Source organism: Corvus cornix, chromosome 2, assembly GCF_000738735.6.
Source record: "Corvus cornix cornix isolate S_Up_H32 chromosome 2, ASM73873v5, whole genome shotgun sequence".
Classification (NCBI taxonomy): domain Eukaryota; kingdom Metazoa; phylum Chordata; class Aves; order Passeriformes; family Corvidae; genus Corvus; species Corvus cornix.
Window position 1 is genome coordinate 4,454,936 of NC_046333.1, and position 21,421 is coordinate 4,476,356.

Below are 21,421 nucleotides of genomic sequence, written 5' to 3' on the forward strand. Positions count from 1 at the left end.
CAGATGTAAATCCCAAACCTGCAGACAGCCAGAAACAATAACTCCTGTGGAGACAGTTTTCCTCAAAGTGGATAAAGACAGTCTTTACTCTGAAGTCTAAAAACCTGGGATTTCAACCTCTGATGGTAGATACGGCTGCTGAAATCACAGGGGTGCTGGGGGCCTGCAACATCTCCAGGATATGCCCCAACTCTTGGCAACTCCCTGCAATGCAAGGGTCCAGGTGGGCTCCAGGGGGATGCCTGAAGGTGTGGCTGTTGCAATCAGGTGTTTGCCCCACTGTCATTTCCCTCACACCCAGGTGCTACCTCTGAACTTTATCACTGGGTGTCCTGCAGTTACTCAAAGTAAGTTTGGCTTAGTCCAAAGGAAAATCAGCTGTTCGGTAGAACTACTCTGGCCTTTTATAAAAGGGAGGGGAGTTTTTAGGTTTTTCTCTCTGCCTTGCTACGTGGAGATGAGAAGCAGGAAAAATACAATGAAGAGTGGGAAAACAGAGGTTGGGTGATCTAAAGGTTCAACAGCACTGACAGGTTTTTTGGTCAGTGATCCATAACTGAGTTGTATACTCAAATAATGGTGGTTTCTAGCAATTCTCAAATTGTCAGGAGTATTTGAATTTGATGTGTTTCCAGGGGGAATAATCGTTCACTGTCTGCAGCATTACATGTATCAAGTGAAAATGTAACAGACTCTTAGCTTTTACTCTGAAGAAACCAAGTGCCATTCACACATGTACAACACTGTTTGTGACATCTTTCTCGTGTCAATGCCTTAATCTGGTGTAGATTGCTGAGACTAGGTCACCCAGTACAGGCTCTTGCAGCATCTCTCCAGCAGCAAAGTAATTGTTTAAATTGTCTTGTTCATCTGTTCTACTGTGAATAATACATGATGTGAATATAACTCACTTCAAAAAGATGCCTTTGGATAGTGTTCCCTGTTTTGGTGCACCAGGATTTCTGGCCTTCATAGATCCTAAAAGCTGCATATGTGGAAATGCTTTAAACATTTCTTCAGACCACTGCAGTCTTTTCATTTGTGTGTTATGCTAAAGCAGGAGAAAAGGACCATTTGCTAAATTTGTGTGGTAACATATTAAACACACTTGAAAACTTTGCAAGGCTGCATCAGAAATTATTTTTGTATGTTTACTGAATTGAATTATATCCTGCCTTACAGAGTTCTAATAAAGCATTGATATTAAAAGGTAAAGCAAATACTTTCAAAAACAAAGGTGAGACAAAATCCACACACATTTAGGACAACAAACAAGGAACTCCCATAGAGAAATCTATCTCTTCATGGTAGTCTGGAAAGCATCACCAAGGGAGACTGGGAGTGCAGAGAGGACTTGTTTCCATTGTACAGATACCTGATTTAATAACTGCTTTCTCCATTTTATGGGAATAACTGGATGAAATAGAGATCTTTCTTCTTATGCTGGTCATGCTTAAAACTGTCATATTACAGATTTTGGAGAAGGAAGTCTTGCTGACAGGTCTTTTGTGAGCTCTGGCTGTCTTGACTTTCTCCTCCTGTGTCACGTTGCAGACATGGCTGAGCAGGAGCTGTGGGTGGCTATGTAGATAGGGACAGCTCTTGGCTGCATGGGGAATGCCTTGGACCTTGTGTGTATAGAGATATACTTACTGCTTCTCCAGAACAGGGTGCTTACTGCCTTTGGGAAATGGAGACCTTTTTGAGCTCCCCTATGTCAATTTTTTGGGGTCTAATTTGATCCAAGTTGGTTCTATATTTACCAGAATGACCTTTCATGTTTCCGTCATGGAGGGGAGATATGTAAATCACTGACATTCCTGTTTCTTCTGCCACCTGATGCAGCTTGTACTCAAACTGGGGTGAGGTACACATAGTAATTTTTTGGAAATTGCTATTTCTTAGAGCACTAGGAACATGTTAGACGTGCCGAGACCTACTGCAGTATGGTGGTGTCACTGGTATTGCCACGTGAAGCAAACCCACCTCCTTCCACATGAAAGAATTTGACATGAAATACTGAAATAAGACCATGTTATGACTTGACTATTTCTTTCTGTTACCAATGACTAAGGCAGGGTATCCCAAAAATATCTGGGCCTCCAGGGGTAGGAACAGACCTTGTGACTCCACAGCTTGCTCTGTGTGTTGCTTTTCAGGCAGCAGCCGTTAAAGGGTCTTTGTGCCTTGTCCCCACTGCAGTCCTTAGGAGGTAGGATCAGGAAATGGAAGGGCTGAATAGATGAATTTGTGGAAGAAGTCCTGGTACATTTTTAGCTGCTGTTCAGTGTATAAAAGCTTGATTTCAAAGCCTGCTGGGCAGAGTCTTTTCCTTATACAAGAGAAAAAACATGAAGTTCTGACAGAATAGGGGAAACTTTAAATGTGGTGTATGGAGATGTAGCTTCTCTCTTGCCTTAACTGCTGAAGGTTATCAGAACCATGGGCTGTGTGGCAATCAGAAGCATGGGCTGTGTGGCAAATCCTCCTTGCCATGAGCTGATGTTACAGCAGTGATGTGCTTTGGGGTGGATGGGTGGAGCAAAGGCCTCTTTTGCAGGAGGAAGAAGTGGGGCTGTGAGGATTGGTGTAATTAGATCATCTCCACGTTTGGAGGTCCAGTGCTTGTAGCATTATTTTCTGGCAGAAGGAGCTGATGTGTTTGAAAACTGTTTTTTAAGGGTTTGGATTTAGCTGGAGCAACTTGCCTCACGTTGAGGTTACCTGAGCACTGCTGCTGGGCTGGAGGTTTGGCCATGGATAGGAGGTGGAGTCCAAGGCAGGCAGGATCTGGCCTTAAACCACACCTCTCTTTAATCCTCTGTTAGTATTGAACCACGTGGGAAGAGAAGGAATTAATGAGAGTGCCAAGCCATCAGAAACAAAGTTGGCACAGGAACGAGAAGTGTGAGCTGGATGTAATTTGCTGAGATAAAGGAAAATTGCAGGCGCTGCGATAACAGTGGCTGTGTGATGTGACACACTGCTGCCTGTCTCCCTTCATAACAGAGGCTTGCACCAAGTTAGCCCAAAGTCTGCAACTCTTTCTGTACTGCCTCAGCATCTTCCCAGCCCCCATAGCTATTCAGACAACCAAGATGACAGTGAATTTCAGGCATATCTCCTGCAGCTTTCTTTAGTGAGTTGTCCCTTGTCTGAGCTGACACAGCGAGTTAACCTAAAGGAAATCAAATTTGAGTCATGCTTTCTTGGGCCCCAAACCCTCTACTTAAAGCAGCAGTCCACTTCTACAGCACTAAAGGGCAGAAAATTGAGAGGGTTTGTACCAAGTAAGCACATTGTGGAGCCTCTGAAAGATGTTTTATGTTTTTACAATGAAGTGCAATGGGAGATGAATTTCTCATGCAGCCCTTACTGGGGTTTCTGTTTGCCTATGCCAGGCGACAGGATGGAGTTATCTCTCCCAGGAGGTTTCTTTGCTGCACTCAGAGCGATCTGCCTGGATCTTATGGGTAGGGCAGGGAGAAAACAAGTACTTGCTGTACTCATAAAGCTCTCTGTGACAGAAGCTGACAGTGCTTTCCAGTGGGCTTTGTCTATGCATGGCTCTGTTTGCAAAGCCACAGTCTGTCTGTCAGTCACTTCTGCCTTTCAAGCCTTGCTTCAGACTGCTTTAAAAAAAAAAAAAAAAAACCAAAAATTTTAATATTCCCAGTAACATTGGATTATTCTTCTAACTTTGTCCAGCCATTAAAATGATAATTCAAAAGCCTTTAGTTATTTCCACCTATGTAGCCCCCATGACATTGCAGCTTCATAAATGCTTCTACTGTTTGAGCCTTGAAGTTAATTATGAGTTGCCTTGTGCTACTGGCTCAGCTCCTGTGTCGAGGTCCTGGTCTTTTACCACAGCCCAGCAGCTGACAGAGCAGCTCGGAGAAGAGGGAAGAAGCAGTCACTGTGCTTCCCTGATCCTGGGCAATAAAGCATGTCACTGGGCTGGTCCCTGCTGGAATTTATGGCAGCCTGGCTGCTGCTGCTGGGCCGAGCTGCCAGTGGCCACGAGGACCTGCTGAGAGGGCTGTGGATGAGCAGGGATGAAGCAAGCTGTGGACTTGGCCCTCTCTTCCCTCTATTTATGCCTGGCTCAGCAGGGAGTATGGAAGCTGCTCTGCCGGCTCTCTGCCATTGGAAAACCTTCAAGCTCTGGAAGATGTTTCCGAGTCCAACTCTGCAGTTACGTACAACACTGTAACAGGCAGTAATTGCACCTCACCCAAGAGTTTGGGATTTTATGTTCAACACTGTGGCATGAAAATGTTGGTGCACACAGCTTTTCTGAGCAGGAACAAGGACATGCTAATGTACAGCACTTCCAATACAATGGCTTTGAATGCCTTCTCCTACGTTGTACTGAACGTGCTGACGTTTGAGGGTGTAAAAATACTGATCTGCCTGCACGCTCCAAGCCTAGTTTACATTTTGCAGCTCTAAATGGTAAAGCTCTTGCCTGTCACCAGCTTTTTATATCTTTGCTTATAAGGCAAAGGGAAGAGGTGACACAGGTACAGCATATTATTGAAGGAAGAGGAATGTTTGCTGGTAGAGAGACAATAGCACTCATTTGGTTTAAAATGTCACAGATTGCCTCATATTTAACTGTATGTAGAGATACTGTCCTGGAAGTATTTTACAAATTACTCAGAACCATGTCAACTCCAGCAATTGGTGGCATTCAGCATAAATATTTTGAGTTATTCATTACCATTAACAGAAAACAGTAATTGTTGCATCTTTCACCTTCTGTTTTTTTAAATGAAACTTGGCAGGACCAACCACTCCTTCCTCATGCCAAATTATGCACTATAGAGTTCAGTCCATGAAAATTTATTGTTGCAGTTGATGTAAATTGCATCTAATGGGCAAATGACTCACGACTGTGCTTACAGCCAGCTTTGTGCTCTAAAGGCACATGCCAGCAGGTTGGAAGCAAAGATAGAGTAAACAGCTTATCTGTTTCCCCTCTCCTGTGACAGTTTTCTTCTCACTGCTGGGTTGCAGAGCTCCTGGGGTTGACACTCTTTGCTCAGGTCCCTTCTATTGTGTTTGCAGTGGCTGTAACAACCACTATGGTGTGGGGCCAAGGATTGAGGGCTACAGATGAGGGCAGATCTGATAATTTAGGAGGATTTTAAGGACTCTTTTTATAGTGGGAACAAGCCACCAGGATACAATTCATGTAGTTTCCCTGTGCCCCATTGAAAAATTAATCGTGGGGAATGTGGGAACATGGTGCTTAAAACTGGGGAGCATCATCTCATTGCCTTCCTGTGCTCCCAAGTCTCCTGTAGCTGGAGCTCAGCTGTAATTTTGTTGTTGGGATGAGATTTGGTCATACAGCACCTCATTCCTATGGCCCAGCCCCAACCTGGAGGCATTAATGTGATGTAGCTCATGTCTGGTCAAACTGGGACAGTTTGGAATGCAGATGAAGAAGGGTTTCTGCCCTGCTGTGGAACTTTTCAAGGCTGATGTGGGGAAGCCAGCTCTGCACTGGAGCGAGTCCAAACCGCTCTTCCCACTCTGGCTGTGGAGTACAAGGTAAATAAAAACATAATGGTTATTTTGTGGAAGGGTTCTTGGAGGCTTTAGAGGAGAGGAAGATGACAACTGTGGAGCAGGAGTGCCCACAGCTACTGTAGCATTTGTTAAGCTATTGACAAGAAAGCTTACTCTGGCCTTCTGTAACTTCATTTAAAATGTGATATAATTATTGTTTACGCTAAAGCCTAAAGCTGCTTCCTGTTTCCACTATAGTAATTATGCCAGAGGCAGACCATCAGTGTATCAGCCCAGGATATGGCCATTACCACATTAAGGGGAAGTGCCTTCAAATTGTTACACTTGGCAATAACTGTATCCTGGAGTAACAAACTTCTCGCCATTCACCTCACAAGTTTACAAGCATCTCCTGATGAAAATAAACAGGAAAGCACTGATCGTCTTTCCCCTGCCCCATTGCTTTAAATGCAATTAATTAATTTTAAGTATGATTTTATAGGGGAACCTACTTCAAAGATGCTGCCACTGCACCAGTATATGCTAAAAGAAAGGGATTTGTGCCTTTGTAACGCCCTGTTACACTGGGGTGGGGAATGGGAAAGCTGGGAATTGCTTCTATGGCACAGTGACTCCTCAATGGAGTCAATGTCCACAGACATCTTGCTGCCCCATGAGTTTTGCTGCTCTGGGGTGGAGTGTGCTGGGCTGGGATGAGTAATGGCCTTTGCAGAGGGCTGATCACTGGGAGGAAGTGCCACATGAAGCGGTGATTTAATTCTGCAGTTTGACTTGGATATTTGGCAGTGCTGTTTTGGCCTCCCGGATTTCATATTGTGGCTGTGGCTTGTTTTAATTTCTTGAACCAGCTTTAAGCATCATATTTACTGACTTTTGTTTCCAATGAGAAAATATGTGAATTTTAATTAATCCAAGCTGACATTAAAAAGAAAACAAGCCTCTTGATTTGAGGGGGTTAAGGGCCTGGAGTCCTTGGGCTCATTTTTTCTATGGGATTCAATTTGAGTGCTTGTTTCACTACTTCTGGCATTCTAAGCCTGTCCAGCTTGCTCTGTTGTGGTGGAATGGTTTTGTGATAGGGAATGCCTGCTGGTTTCTGGCAGCTGTTACTGCACCAGGGAGACCTGCCTGAGTTGTTTTGGACTGTGAAGTGCATGATAGTTGAGACTTCATCCATAGTTTTGCTTAAAATCTTCCCTGGCACTTCCTTCGTGGCTGAGTGGGGTCGGTTGTGGGGGCTTGGTGAGCCACACGTGCAGTTCTGCCAGAGGGGAAGTTTGGAAAGGCTACACAATACTGCATGGCCCAGCTTACTGGGGAAATGCTCCAGCATCCTGGGCTGCCTTGAAGTACAGATGGAAGAGGAAATTACTCTTACTCCAGTAAGACAATTAATAACTTCAACAGGCAACCTCGTGCATGCTGTTTCTTTCCCTGTAACCTGGAACTGGCAGGGCCTCGTGCATCCTGGCTGTCACAGGAGAATCAGCTGTGGGTAAACATTTCCAGTAGGATTGGAGAGTTTCCTGAACGCCCTGTGTTCCCTCTGAACTAGGACTGGTGTTTGGGGGATTCCTGGAGGTGGCTGTGCCTGTGCCAGGCACATTTCACACTGTGAGCCAGCTCCTTGCCTAGGGCACAGCAGACTTTGGCACTGTGCTCCTGGGGCTGGATCCCAAAGGCATCTTCTACCTAAATATTGGCAGGGAGCTTTTCCATTCCTCCTGTTATGGTCCATGAACACTTTGTGGGAGTGCAGGGCTCAGTCAGGTTTGTGTCTCTCATGACAATTAGTTCAACAGCACCAATTATATTGGATTTGACCAGTAGATGCTAAGGGGGTGGTGTAGCCACCTGGTGACTTCTGCATTTAATCCCTTTAGGTCCTTCATGTGTTTAAGAGCCTCCATCCACGGATGCTGTGCTGTCTGCAACAGCTACAGGTGCTGGTTGCAGGAAGAAAGCAAAAATCATGCTTCTGGAAGGGAAAGTCAGCTTCTTGAGGCTATCAGATCTGTATGAAACTGTGAAGTTATATGACACATCTTCATTATCAAAGCAAATTAGAATTTTTCCTGTACTTGCTCTCACACCTGTTCTTCAAACTGGGATTAGGCTCCAGGATGGGCACTGGTAGCAAGACATGTACATTTGGCAGGATTTGAAATACCTGTTAGAAGGCTAAAGGTGCTGTCAGCTGCAGTTTGCTGTTCATCTTTAGTGGGACTGTCTTATGGACAGTTTTTGTTCTGCAGTGTGCTGGGGAAAAGCCTTGTCATGCCATTGTCCTAGACTGAGTATTGGGAAGAATCTGACAAATGCTTGTGCTGGAGAGGATGTGTTTAAAATTATCCTGGCCTGGAACTGGCAGTGACCCAGCCTCCTCTTCAGAATAGCAAAGCCAGGAAGGAGGAGATTTCCAGGGCCTGACTGGAGCTCTTTGGCCAGGCCATCTCACCAGTTCTGTTCTCATGATGCACTAGGGAGGAGAGGAAAAAATAGCTTTGGACTTTTCTGTATGTGAAAGGATTTGGAATATTTGCCAAAGGCAGTGGAGGGAAAATCTGCTTGTTTTGGGGTTGTTTTCCTCTTTTTGCTCCTGTTTCACAGGGGCTCCTGGGCAGTGCAAGCTTAGCAACCATGCTGATGAACAGGAGTGTCAACTATGAAGTGCTGCTCTTGGCTTGGCGTGGGGAGCAGCCTGTGAAAACAAACTGGAAAACTTCAAAGTGTTTGCAGTGAAAGTAGCATTCCCCTCAAGGATGGAAAAGTGTTGCTGTTAACCTGAAAACCAGAGCTTCTGGCTAGAAAGAGGATAGTACAAAACATTCATAGCACATACTGGATGCTCTTGGGTGCTTGTTCATTAAAAAAAAAAGATAACATGGAGACATTTTTTCACTGACCAGGATAATGTGGTTCTGCTCATTAAGCTAGGAGCAAACAACATTTTTCTGCTCTCTGGATTTTGACTAGTGTATGGGGCTATACTGATTTCCTGGGCAGGGCTGGAGAGCAGTGAGATGTGGGGCTGGGGGAGAACAGGATGCATTCAGTGGAAGTGAGACAAGATCAATTCACTGTCTCTTGAAGTCTCTCCTCCTAAAGGGGTACATGAGTATCCAGCCAGTACTAGGTTCACTTTTCACTTTTTTAGCTAACTCTAAGAACCTGGGACAAACCAGGTTTCCTTGCATTTTTAAGGGTACCTTCTGCAGTTTTAATTTTTTTTTTCTGTGTGTAGTACCTGAAGTATAAATCATACAAATACTACTTAGTGCCTGTCTACTGAAGTTACAATTGATGTTAAGTCCCTACTATTTCTGCATTATTTGAGGCAAGAAGTACTAATGTCAGAAACAAAGTATAAGAAATAATAACCTTTTAATGTATTTTTGTAGGTTGAAGGAAAGATTTAATGACTTAACACTTACTGTTGCTTTATCTTTTTGCAGGGATGTGAAAGCAGGAAATATTCTTCTTGGAGAAGATGGCTCAGTGCAAATTGCAGGTAACTTTCCTGGTAGCTTTGAGTAAACTTTAGGCATAACTGCATATCCAAAGAAATAGTTTAATGATCAAGGAGAAACCTACATAAAAACGTTAGCTTCAAAAAGCTCCATGGTTCATAAAACAAACAAAAAACCCCAACAATAAACAAACCACAAACCAAAATGAAAAACCAACCCAGAGTGTATTATGTCTTGTTATCTTAAAATACTATTACTTGGAATAATGACAATCAGCAGATATAAATCATTTGTCTGTGAAGTCCTCAGAATCAATAGATCAGATAAAGTTCTTGGCATCAGCTAGTCAGATTTTTGTATCAGCAAGTTTATAGGCTTGGAAGTGGAGTGCACAGACCTCACCGATTTATCACTGACGTGTGAGGTGGTTTTTGAAAGGCCTCTGGTGAAGGGTGGACAGATCCATCAGAAGGAAATGGGCATATCTGATGGTAAAAGTCATTTAAGGAAAGATCAGCCGGTCAGACTGCTCCTGTGGATGCTCCTTGCTCTGCTTCAGTTGAGCTGGATGGCAGAGAGGGTGTTTGAGTGGCTGCCCTGGCCCAACCCAAACTGGGGTGAGCTGGAAGTCTTGGAAGCAGTCATGCAAAGAAAAGCTGTTAAGACAGTTGCTTTAGCTCATACAGATCTGTCTGGAGATGTCACTGACAGGAGCTGCAGCAACAGAGGTGTCCTGGAAACAGTCCTGCGTGGGGACAGACCATGGGGAAAAGGGTACTGTGTGGTGTGTTTCCCCCCTGATCCTCTTCCAGTATTTTATTTCATACATGTTCCTGCAGACTTCACTCTTCTTTCCAGAAATCAAGAATTATGCCCCATCCCTGAAACATTCAGGGTTTAATGGGACTCTGAGCAACCTGTTCTGGTTGAAGGTGTCCCTGCCCATGGCAGGGGTTGGACAAGATGACCATTAAAGGTCCCTTCCAACCCAAACTATTCTGAGTTTTTGATTATTACTATTATTATTGCAGATTATTAAGTAAGCCAAGACTTTTAGAGAGTACATTTAGAACTTGTGATATTTGTTTATCCTTCTTTTCCCAGTGTGCTGTTTTCCTATCCTGAGTACAATTTTTCTCCAGTTCTCCTTTCCCTCAGTATTGTGTTCTTCCCATGGATCTTGTAGTGCCTTTGCTGTGGATCTTGTAGTGCCTTTCCAGTCCTTTGTGCCACCTCTAGCTGGGGGCAGAGCTCTTGTCCAGTCCTGCCAGCTTGGCAAACATCCCTATACATGTGTAACATTTTCAATCCCATATTTAATTGGGAAGAGCCGTATCTCTGTGTGATGACGTCTCTTCTTTAGTGCCCTGTCCTGCTGGTAGAGGCACAGCAGTGGGTCAAGCCAGTGTGCTGGGAGTTCAGGGATGAGGCAGTGACTGTTGTGTGAGGGAGGAGTGCCTGTAGCATTGTTTATTACTTTGGAATATCTATGCCTTGCATTGCATCTTGGAATGAAAGGTGTCGGTTTTCCACCAGGAGGTAGAACATGTTGCAAGCAGTATTTTCTAGGTAGCTCTCCTCTCTGCAGAGGACAATAAGCCCTTTTACAGGACATAACACCTGTTTCTGTTTAAAATCTGAAGTTGCCCTGTTTCCTTTTTTAAGTTTCCTGGTACCCTTAATGCCTGCTGTTCTGTTTCAAATGAGGCGTAAATAATTCAGTTGTGTGGCAGCTGATGGAAGGTAGGGAGCGGCTCCTAAAACGCTCAAAGGAGCAAACTTTATACGGTGAAATCCTACAGTTTTTTCCATAATGGGGCCAAGATAACACTTAGGATTTGTAATTGCATGGAGCTTTTGATGCTGTTCTGGGAGAGGCTGCAAATAGCTGTAACTCCAAGTGTTTCTGCCAGCCTAGAGAAAGCTGCTTGTGTTTCTCTCCCACAAGGATGCCAGGGATTGGCTTTTTTGTATTAAGGCTCACTGGCACTAGGTACCTGTTCGTGTATTTTTTCTGCTGAGCAGTTTTTAGTTGATAAATAGATTTAAGGTTGACTGGTCTATGAATTTCAGAGGATTTATTTTGTGTGTGATTGTACACATTCCCCTAGACTGAACTACTCGTGGTTTATCTGTGCAACATTTAAATGATGAAATCCATCTCTCTGCAAATCCTGCGAAAGCAGCGTTGTGAGATGTGCAAAATTCTCTCTTTACAAATTCTTTCTTCCAACATGCAGAAGGCCCAACCCTACACCTTTCATCAGCCACAGCAGGGCCACTAAACCTAGGTCAGAGCGTTCACCACGGTGGCAGGAAGCACTTTCGTTTCTGTAGAGGCAGCTGATGACTTGAAGAAATGGAAGTAAATGAATGAATAATAGAGAAGAACCTGACCTGGTCGTAACGTGAGATTTTGTTTCTGTGGGAATTTCTGACACTTAAACTTCATTGCCTCCTGACCCAGGATGAAGTAGCAAAATTTCTTGGGAATTTTTCGAGGAGAAAATGCTGGAAGCAAAACAAGCCAAATAAAAAGAGATTTGTTTCAGCGAGATCAAAGCACTTGCCTTTGACAATAATATTAATGCATATTATGAATAATTCTGTTGATTGTTGAGTGCTTCAATTATGAGCTGGATGACATCACTGCGTTCCCATGAAACAAACGCTCCTAAGTTTCGCTGGAGAGTTACACCACGAGATAAAAAACAAAAGATTGATCAGCTGTGGAATGTAGCCTGAGGGTTGGAGTGAATGGGGCACCTCCCTGCAAGGAGCTGGTTTGGTATACATGAAAAATTTAAATCATGTAGCAGGGAAGAAAGACTTCCATTCTTTTATAATGACTCCTTCCTGTCTGCCATTCCTCTATCTAAACTGCCTGTGAACAGTTGTTAAGAAGGTCTTATTCAATCTTTGACTTTCGTGACCTTATGTTCCTGTGTGTTTCCTAGTGCTTGACACAATTCCTGTTTCTTGTTCCAGATGAAATGTAATTCTTAAATGTAAATGAGGAATGTACATCTCAATCTGGACATCCTTTGAGGAAAAAAGCAAAGGTGCATTTGAGATTGAGTGGTGGAAACGGCACTGCAGGACTGTACCTCCACAGCGTGTCAGTGAATTTAATTGCTGGAAACTTTCACTGTATGGAATTCATGGCAGTAATTTTGCTGCAGTATTACACCATTCTAACTAGTGAAAATTAAAGCCTCTTTTGTGAATTTTTGGCTGTGCGATTTCTGTTAAGGCTAAACAGAAGAAGCAGCTTGATGAAGGTGTGTCAGACTTTTCTCAGGTTCTGTTTGTAACCCTGAATTTGTGGTTGTGCATATGGGGAAAGCCACTGTGGGAGCACTGTGAGCTGAGGCGGCTGCAGGTAAAGAGATGGAGGAGAAATCTGTGAGCTTGGGGGCATCTGCTGGAAGTGGGAATTCTAAAAATTCCTCTAATGGCCTGCACAAATTCCCAGCTTGGAACTCCTCCCCAAGTCTTATTTTTACTCATGACTCTATTTTTAACTCTTGTCGCTCCTTTGGCTTTCAAAAAGTGCATCCACTGAACCAAGGAGAAAATTGCCTTTAACAGATCCAGCTGAGCAGCGAGACCTAAAGTGAGGCAGTTTGCTTCTATCTTAACATTCCTCTTTTTTTCCCCAAGGGCACTGGCTTGAGCTTGTGGCTTGGCACCAAATTTTTGGAGCCTGTTACAATTCAGAGTGTCGCTTTCTCAGTTTGAAGTGTTTTCCTGCACACTGGATTAATCTGTCTTCTGGAGAGAGCAGGACTCTTTCCCAGATACCGTTGTTCTGGCCTGTGCTGACAGTGGTTGCAATGTAAATGGAGATAGCCGTGTTCTTTTGTGTTCCAGCCTCTCCATGGCAATTACTTCATTTCTTTTAATCAGAGCATAAAACCTCTTAGCCCTGGCATTTATCAGCTCCCTGGAGTCTAAAAGTACACGGATAAAAACACTCTGTCAACATAAAACTGTATTGGCACCAATATTGCTGCATAAACCAGGAGATGGCTTCTCACAGTAAGCAAGGCTTTGCATTTGTCAGTTTATTTAATAATGCAGGACCTACAAATTAGTGTGAAATGAAGTGAATGTCTTGATAGACTGGGAAAGGATGGGAGAGGTTGAGGGGAATCTCTCCCAGGGTGTATGATACTTGCTCAGTATGAGGCATGCTCCAGCCATGGCGTGATGTGAGCATCCTACTGAGACTGAATGCAGATGAAATCTTTTTTTCCCCCTGATTTTATCCACGGAGATATTAAATAATGCTGTCACCCATCCCTGTGAGATTGAATGTGACAATAGAAGTGTCTGCCGAAGGCTGAGGCATGCATCCCTCCGTGTGTGGATTTTTTGGTTGTGGAGACAGTCACACAATGGCTTCAGGATTTAAAACCAGAGAATTCTTAATGCGCACTCCCGAGAGGTGCCTGGAGGGTCAGCCATGGCCTGGGCAGGCCATGTTGCCAAGCAGTTGAAGTAGATTGAGATTTCACTAAGTCGTTCAGGACTTGCTAATTGATCCTGGGCAAAGTGCCTAACCCCTCTCTCTTTATCTATTTATAAAACGGGGATAGTTAAGGCCAGGCAAAACTTGTGTAACTGAATTTGTGTAACTTTCCACAAATCCATGCCAGCTTGTCACCGGTTCGCTGTGTTCCTGACTGCTCTTAATTCATTGTACTAAAATAGCGCTCTACATAAACATCGAGCTATGATGCAGGCAGTGTCATTCCCCACTTTCCCTTAGGAAACTCTTAACTTTGGGAGATTAAATTGCCTGAACAAGGGGCAAGGCACAAATCTAACTTGGGAGGGAAGTGTTGATTGCAGGGCTCACTCGAGGAGTCTGGGTTGTATCATGAACACCTCAGAGCCTCTTCTCCCTTTCAAAAAAAGGGCCGAAAGTATTTTTCTCTGTGATTGGTGGAGACTTTTAGGACCTGCAGAAGCATGTTGTGAAATAACTTTTTCTTTGTGTCACTTGTACTATCTGTGTTTCCTGAAGAGATGTTGCACTATTTGATTGTTGAAACCACTTGTGAATGTCTCAGAAGGCGATGGGTGGCGTCACCCAGCCTGGGCTTTGTCATCCTTAAGTTATTTTGCGAAGCAGGAGGACAAGTGTGCATTTACAGATCCAATACCACTGTGTATCCATCTAGACTTTAAAAGGAAAGAAGCCTTTGATTCTTGTTCTCCACTAATCTTCTTTTTATCTGGTGTCCTACCACCTGCTGTGTTCTCAGCACAAAATTGCTATTTATCACTGCCTTCCTCTTCTTGCTGCCAGTTTTATTCATCTTCAGTGCTCTAAAAGCTTTAAGATTTGCAGGAAAGCACTAAGTACAACTGCAGGTATTTTCTGATGGTGAACAACTGAACAAGAAGGAAGGTGACCGGTGAAAAAACCACTTAGTGCTGTCTTCTGAAATACTTTTTGTTTAAAGACAGCTCTGAGTGATTTTGAAGTCAAGATTGAATTATTATGTTTTTCTGCCCCTGTTGGTTGAAAACTGCTTTAGGGTCTGATCCAAGCCCGTCAAACTCTGTAGGAGCCCTTCTGATATCAGCAGGCTTTGGTCCTGGCCCTTAGTCCGTATTCTTCCTTTCTTTCCCTTCTATGTACCTGTAGGTAGCTACATGCAGTAGCAGGTACTTGGGCTTTTTAGAATTAAGGTAATGTTACAATATGAGATGGCCAAGGAGAGCTGATTTTTAACAGCTGACTTCTAGATTTGGATAGAACAATCTAGAATACGGTAGAAATGTATGTTCCTGAGAGACACACCTGCACTGGCACCTGTTGTGATGTGGTCCTGCCACAGCATTCTTGTGTTGGTGAGTTGTTTGTACTGGGTGTTTCTTTCCATCTTCTATGTTTCCCGAGTGGCCAGAGTAGTTTTTAAGTTTGACAGTTTGGATACCTTATTATCAGGAATTGTTGCCTCATACCATGCTTTTTCAAACACTACTCTGCAACTTCATTGCCACTGTAGAGCATCCTGTAGGGTATGTAGTTTGCAACACATGTTTCTGCTGGAAGAGACAAAATTGGCCATGTTTTGTGCAGAGCCTGCATCAGCAAAATTGACATTCCCATCCTGGATTGGTTTTGCTGTGATAGGAGAGTCTGGAGATACACATCTTTGTGGGGGTTTTTTTAGTAGTCTTTGGTTTAAATGACTGGAACAGCTCCAACAGATGAATCTTTTCTACATTGCTTCAGAAAAAAAAAAAAGATCCAGACACCCTGGAGGCTTATTTGCTATCAGATTGCTGGAGGTCTGCAATTTTTGGGCTCCTTTAGGATATCTGACAGTCGGTGGATCCCCAGCAGTGGTGGTTACTGGTATTGCAAGCCAGGTCCAACCGTTTCCAATTCCTCCCTGTCTCTGGTGATTCAGTCCTTTACAGTTATCACTGTAGTGAGCCAATGTAAACTCCGAGCTGCCAAGGAAGAGTATGAATGTGTAAACACTTCAGAGCTATCCTGAATTTCACGGATTTTCCCATTTTCTAGAGTTAAATTCATTTGCAATAACCTAGTTCTGTTTTAACCTTTCTGGGGGCAGAGAGACTGAGACGCAGATGGTACCAAGTGCTCTGAAGTAGGAATTGAACCTGAACTTGTGGTTGGGGTTGTGTTTTATTGCTTTGCAGATATTTCCTGAGAGCAGGCGCATTCTTATCTGAATAGCTGGGGCTTGGATAAAGTTAGTAAGATGACATTTGAGAAGATGGTCTCAAAGTTATTCCTTACAGTAGAGTAGCACAGGCTGTGTGAGCCTGTTTTAGCCCACTGGAAATGAGGGAAATTAATTGGGAAAACATTAAATAAATCAACCATGTAATAAAATAAACTTTAATTCCATTTAAGCTTTCTTCAGATGGCAGATGTAGGGGCCTGATTTCCATCTGGAATTTATAAACCCATGTTTGATGTGAGATGTGGTGAATACTGTGTAAAGGACTTGTGTTTTTACTGCTGGAATGCTTTTGCTTTGAATGGCATTTCCTTTCCCCTCAAAATGACTGCATGGAAACTTGAGGTAAGATAATATGTGCAAGTTCAAATACAGCACATCACAATAAAATGCTGATGGCACTTGGACAAGTTTCTATTAGTATTATCTTATTTAAAAGAACTTCCAATTGCTCTTGTGTTTAGAACAATAGATCTTGCGAGACTTCCTGTAATGAGCAGTAAAAGGCAACTTACTCTGAGTCTTTTAGGAGGCTCGTTCGGTTTCTGAGAAAAGCAAGGGTCACATAGAAGATCTCAAAGCAAAAATCATTGTTGCAAAATGTGGGTTTCCAGAAAAATACAAATTGCAGTGCTGATGGGGACAGTGATCCATCTAGGTGTGCTAAAACTTCAAGGGTAGCAGGGAGCCAAGGATGCCTTTGGGAACAGGAAAAGAACAGGACAGCACATCTGGAAGAGCTAAATCCTAATGATAGGCTTTTGTTAGTGCTGGTTTTAACCCTGTGATTTCTATGCAACTTTCTTTAATGTCACCTTGCAGTTACCCATGCCTAGTACTTGAGTAAGCACTAACTTCCTGTCCTGGAAGTCTCTAACTGAAGTGAGCTTTCAGCATCTTCTTCTGAGTGATAACTTCAGAGGTGTTTCTCAAATATTGAAATACTGATGAGAAGTGACTCATTGAACTGCTGGTGTGATGCAGAGGGAAACTTGGGACAGTCCTCATAATAATGCCATGACTTGCAAATTGTAAGGAGGTATCTTATGTTGCAGTTAATTCTTCAATATAACATCCTTAAGCCATGCAGTAACTCTGGCTCCTCTGGCCATAGAGGCAAAGGCTTTTACATTTACAGTTAACTGTCAGCAGAGTTTCAAGAATTTTCAAAGCAGTTGTGATCAATTATGTTCTGATTTTATGTTAAATAGCCCTGGAGTTTCAGAGATTTGCCCCCCAAGCCTGTCATCAGCCTCAAAAATGGCATTTGAGATTTTGATTGCTTGTACTGTGTTAAAAAAAAAAAAAAGTATGTGTGGATAAAGTTATGAGGAATTGAGTTATAGGCCTGTTGCTGGCCTGTAATTCAGCAGTGCATAAATAATGTAGTTTGGAGCAGATTGGGAAGAAATACTTACACAGTTCTGTGTTAACAGTTTCCCTGTCACTTGATTGTTTTCTTCCTCCAAAGTGCCATCCTCTCTTGAATGACCTGGGTGCCAGATCTTTTGTAATGCTCTTCTCTGAACAAACATACTTTATCCCATTGCTATCCCTGTATGCTGCTGCTGGTGACAGATGCTGTTTTCCATGTCATTCTTAATTGCATAAAACATGAGGTTACAGCATAGTTTTCACATAAAAGAGTGATTTATTCCAAGAAATGCAATTACCAGTGAATGCAAAGGGCATCTTTGAGCATCCTGGTGTGTGAAAGGTGTTTCAGGTGGAGTGATTCTGTGCAGGGTGTGAATCACTGTCTGTGAGGCTTCCCTGGGATGCTGGTGCTGGACTGTGGCATGTTCAGTATCATCAGGAACCAGTCCGAGGTCCTGTTAAAGCACTGAGCATTTGGGTCATGGAGGATTATCAAATAAAGCATATTCTGGTAATAAAGCATCCAGACTAAGGGGCTGATACCTCAGTTAGGACAGTGAAATGTTCTCAAGGGCCTTTCTCTGCACCCAACTTGATTGCTGTGGACATTACAGGATGCTGCTTGAGGGTCAGTACAGTTATGTGTGCATGCAAATGTAAATAAAGCTCTGGCTGGCAGGGCGGGTTTGTACAGCAGCAGGGCTGCTGGGGGAGTGTGGGCAGCCTCTAATGTGACCAGTGGGCTGTAAGGGAAAGTGGAATTTTCCTCTCTGCCAGCCAGGGCTGAAAGCTCTGCTGTCCCCAGGAACTGAATGGTGAACTGCTGAATGGCAGTTCATGTACCAGCACTCTTAGCTAACTGTTGATCATTCCTCCTTTATTAGGAAACCCCTCATGCGTGACTGCATGGTCTGGTACTTAATAGGTGGCTGGGAATATGAGGGGAAAGAAGGGACAGCCCTTCAGTTTGCTCAGGATGTGTGTTCTTAATAAATTCTGCTTTTGTTTTCTTTTCAGACTTTGGTGTTAGCGCGTTCCTGGCCACTGGTGGTGACATTACCAGGAATAAAGTCAGGAAAACTTTTGTGGGCACACCTTGCTGGATGGCACCAGAAGTTATGGAGCAGGTGAATTGTTTTTCCCAGTGTCCTCTGAGATGATCTGCACCTGGAATTCCCTGTTATCAGCAATGACTATATTTATTTCAAACTAAGATGATAATTTGACATCCTGAAGGGTTTTATTAAAACCACAGGATTTTCTTTGACTTGCCTATTACAGCCAGACTAGTACTGGGGAATGTTAAATGTTCAGTAGGTTTGTGCCCCATTGCTTCTCTTCAGGCTCCTGCCTAAGGTGAGGATGGGACAGCTCAGCTGTTGCATAAAGAAGATTAACCTGCCCCTCCCTTTTGCATAAATGTGAGATAGAGTATAAATAGTTTCACACGTGGTAAATATGCACATACACAGCTCAGTGAGGTGCTCTTCTGCATCTGCAAACATAAGAATTCGGGGTAGTTAGTTGTGACATGTCAGAGTGGGGAGTTAATTCAGTAAAATAGCATTCATTTGACTTCATTCAGGTTTTTAACTTCACTTGGCTTGTGAGTATCCAGGCTCTAAATGCTAAGGAATGCTTGCATTTTCCCCTTCTTCCTCTGCTCTTTTGGCTCACTAAAAGATGTCGTACTTCTTCTCCTTGCATGGAGAAATGTCATTTTTTTGTCCTCCACTGCTTCTAGACTAAACTACAGAAGCTTTGTCTGTGTGACTTCTGATGAAGGACACCTGGAAACTTTGTTTAATGTAAAACTGCTGCCCATTGCTGAGGAAGATCCACAGAGAAAATCACACCACAGTCTTACCAAGACATTTGCAGTAGCTGTCAGTGGCATTGATGTTCAGTGCCATGAGCATTCCAAAATTATCCATCATCCCCTTAAAGTCAGTTTGACAGGGGGGCTGGGTTTCTGACAGGTGTGCTGTATAACTGGCTGTAAATAGGTTTCCATTTTTCTTTCCAAATTTTTAAACCAGAAATATTTGAGGAAAACATTGTTTTATTGCAGTAAATCCACCTTGATGTATTTCTCTTTGCTATTGCTCACAGTAAAATATTCTGAAGCTTGGAAGGAACTTGAATAAGACCCTCATGGATATCTTTATCTAAAATTAGGTGCAGCTAAATATGAGCGCATTAAAGTTCATTTTAATGCATTTTTTCCAGGATCTAAAACTTCCTGAGGAATGGAGATAATTTTGGAGTAGCTTAAATATATTATTGGTGAAGGGCTTGTTCCATGTTTGCCCTTTTCAGTGGCTCCCCATGGTGGCACCGAGGGGCTGGTGCATTCCAGCACTGCTGCAGCCTCCTCAGAGTGCAGATCTAACAGTGCAGAATAAAGCCACACTTCCCAAGTCAGGATTGTCTTTGCAAACTTGATTCTGAACTGCTTTGCTGTCACATTCTTCTGGATTTTTTAATTTAATGCTGATTTAAAATAAATAAAAATAGAGTACGTAGTGTTTCCAAAGCTAGATCAGAGCTGTCCCTTGCTTTTCTGTCCTGTGTGTTGTGGCCAGGGCACAGCAGCCTGGCCAGGACCTAATGGTGCTGCTCCAGGCTCTTTGCAGCTGCAATGCTCAGGACAAAAGGGAAAAATATCTTAAGGAGGGAGCTAAAAAGGGGAAATAAAGTTTTCAGTGACAAAGTGGGGGATGGTTCCCCACAAACGTGTTTCCAAAGGAGGTAAGTTTTCTGGGGAGTGCAGTACCTCCGCCAAGGCTGCGCACATCTAACCCGTTGCAAGTATAACCACGTTAAAGCAGTATTCGGGACGCTGACGATGTTGATGTGAAATCCTTCAATGTCCATTAGGTCATCTTGCTGCCTTCCAGCAGGTGTCACTCTGAGCCACTGGATCCAGCCGGGAAAAGGGATAGAGGGCTTGCTCTAGGTTGGCCTTTCACGTGTAGATATTGTCGACCCAATTCCATCTGGTTTACTTCAGCACCATTAAATTCCTTTAGAATGTTAATATTTGATAACTCAACGTTGTCTTTTAATGTATGGTCACTTGATTTATGGCGAAAGAAAGAAGTTGATGAGAAAAGTAAATGTAGTTGATATAAACTAACTGCAGGGGGGTGACTAATGTATTGGACAGATGTCAAGATGAACTGCTGCAGACAGTTTTGAGCTTTATAGCTTTCACTTGCAAGCAGGATTATGTGAAATAATTTTAAAAAATCCCACACACTAAACAGTTAAAATCTTGTCAGGGAATGGAGAGTTGTACAGTGTCTTGGTGTGCTGCAAGAGTAACTAAAAGATGGAGCTAAGAAATGCCCAAAAGTTATTCTCAAAACCTAAAATTAGTGTGAGAGGACTAAAAATCACCCTTACAGCCTATTTCTTTGTGCCCTCTGCTCTTTTAAATTGTATTAGATATCTGTGCTTGTTCATTTAACTGACTTGAAATCTGTTCAAAGTCGTGGCATCCATAAACTGAGGCACTTCAAGAAACAGTTCAGACTTTTAGAGCTCATGAAAATTATGCTTACACGGTGAAAGAAATCAGTACAAGACATAAATTCCTGTCTCTATAACAAGTTACAGTCCAGCTCTAGTATTACATGACAAATAGTGCAGGAGGGGTTTTTGTTAGTTTGCCAAGATTCAAGATCATCTTTAAGGTAGTTAGGGAAATGCTTTTTGGCTTCATCACAATTGTCTCTCTAAAGCTGGCTAGGTTAGCTGAGCACAATACCCCTGTTAGCTCTGCTCTGATTCAATTTTCATTTTTCCATAGTGTAGCGAGAAGAAACACAAACCATCCTAAGCAACCAAAACGCTTTGATTTTTGGAGCTGCTCTTGAAGTTAGTACATAATGTCTCTCCCCTGCAGCGGAGAAAGCAAGTGCCAAAGTATTACCTAATGATAATGAGGAAGTAACCGCTTTGGCATATGAAATATTTTTTCCTGTGCAGGAGGGGAAGTAAATGCTATAAATTTTCTTGAACAAGCCTGTGTTTAATGTCAAGTGCAGAAGCTACTGTTAATTAGTGGAGGGAAACATTAGTCTGTAGGCAGGAATGAGGGGCTTTTCCTGGGCTGGTGTGTCGTGAAGTTCCAGGATGGAGCATGTTTGCAGTCAGATTGATTAAGTGGTTGACTAAAAGTGTAGTGAGGCGGGTGTCCCAAGGGGTAGCAGCCCATCTATTAACTATGAGAGTTTTATTACACTGTGTAATGACTCTCTGTGTCTGTGTGTAGAAGTCAGAGCCTGGGTTAGCCCA

At 43.1% G+C, this 21,421-nt stretch overlaps 1 protein-coding gene across 1 annotated transcript in view; it reads left to right on the forward strand.

The window, feature by feature from the left end:
- OXSR1 (oxidative stress responsive kinase 1) overlaps positions 1 to 21,421 on the forward strand; it is an 88,215-nt gene that overhangs the window by 45,013 nt on the left and 21,781 nt on the right. Inside the window, exons 5-6 of the mRNA XM_039549256.1 lie at positions 8,997 to 9,052; positions 18,137 to 18,246. Coding sequence (XP_039405190.1) covers positions 8,997 to 9,052; positions 18,137 to 18,246 — 166 coding nt within the window. The remainder of the gene's footprint in view (positions 1 to 8,996; positions 9,053 to 18,136; positions 18,247 to 21,421) is intronic.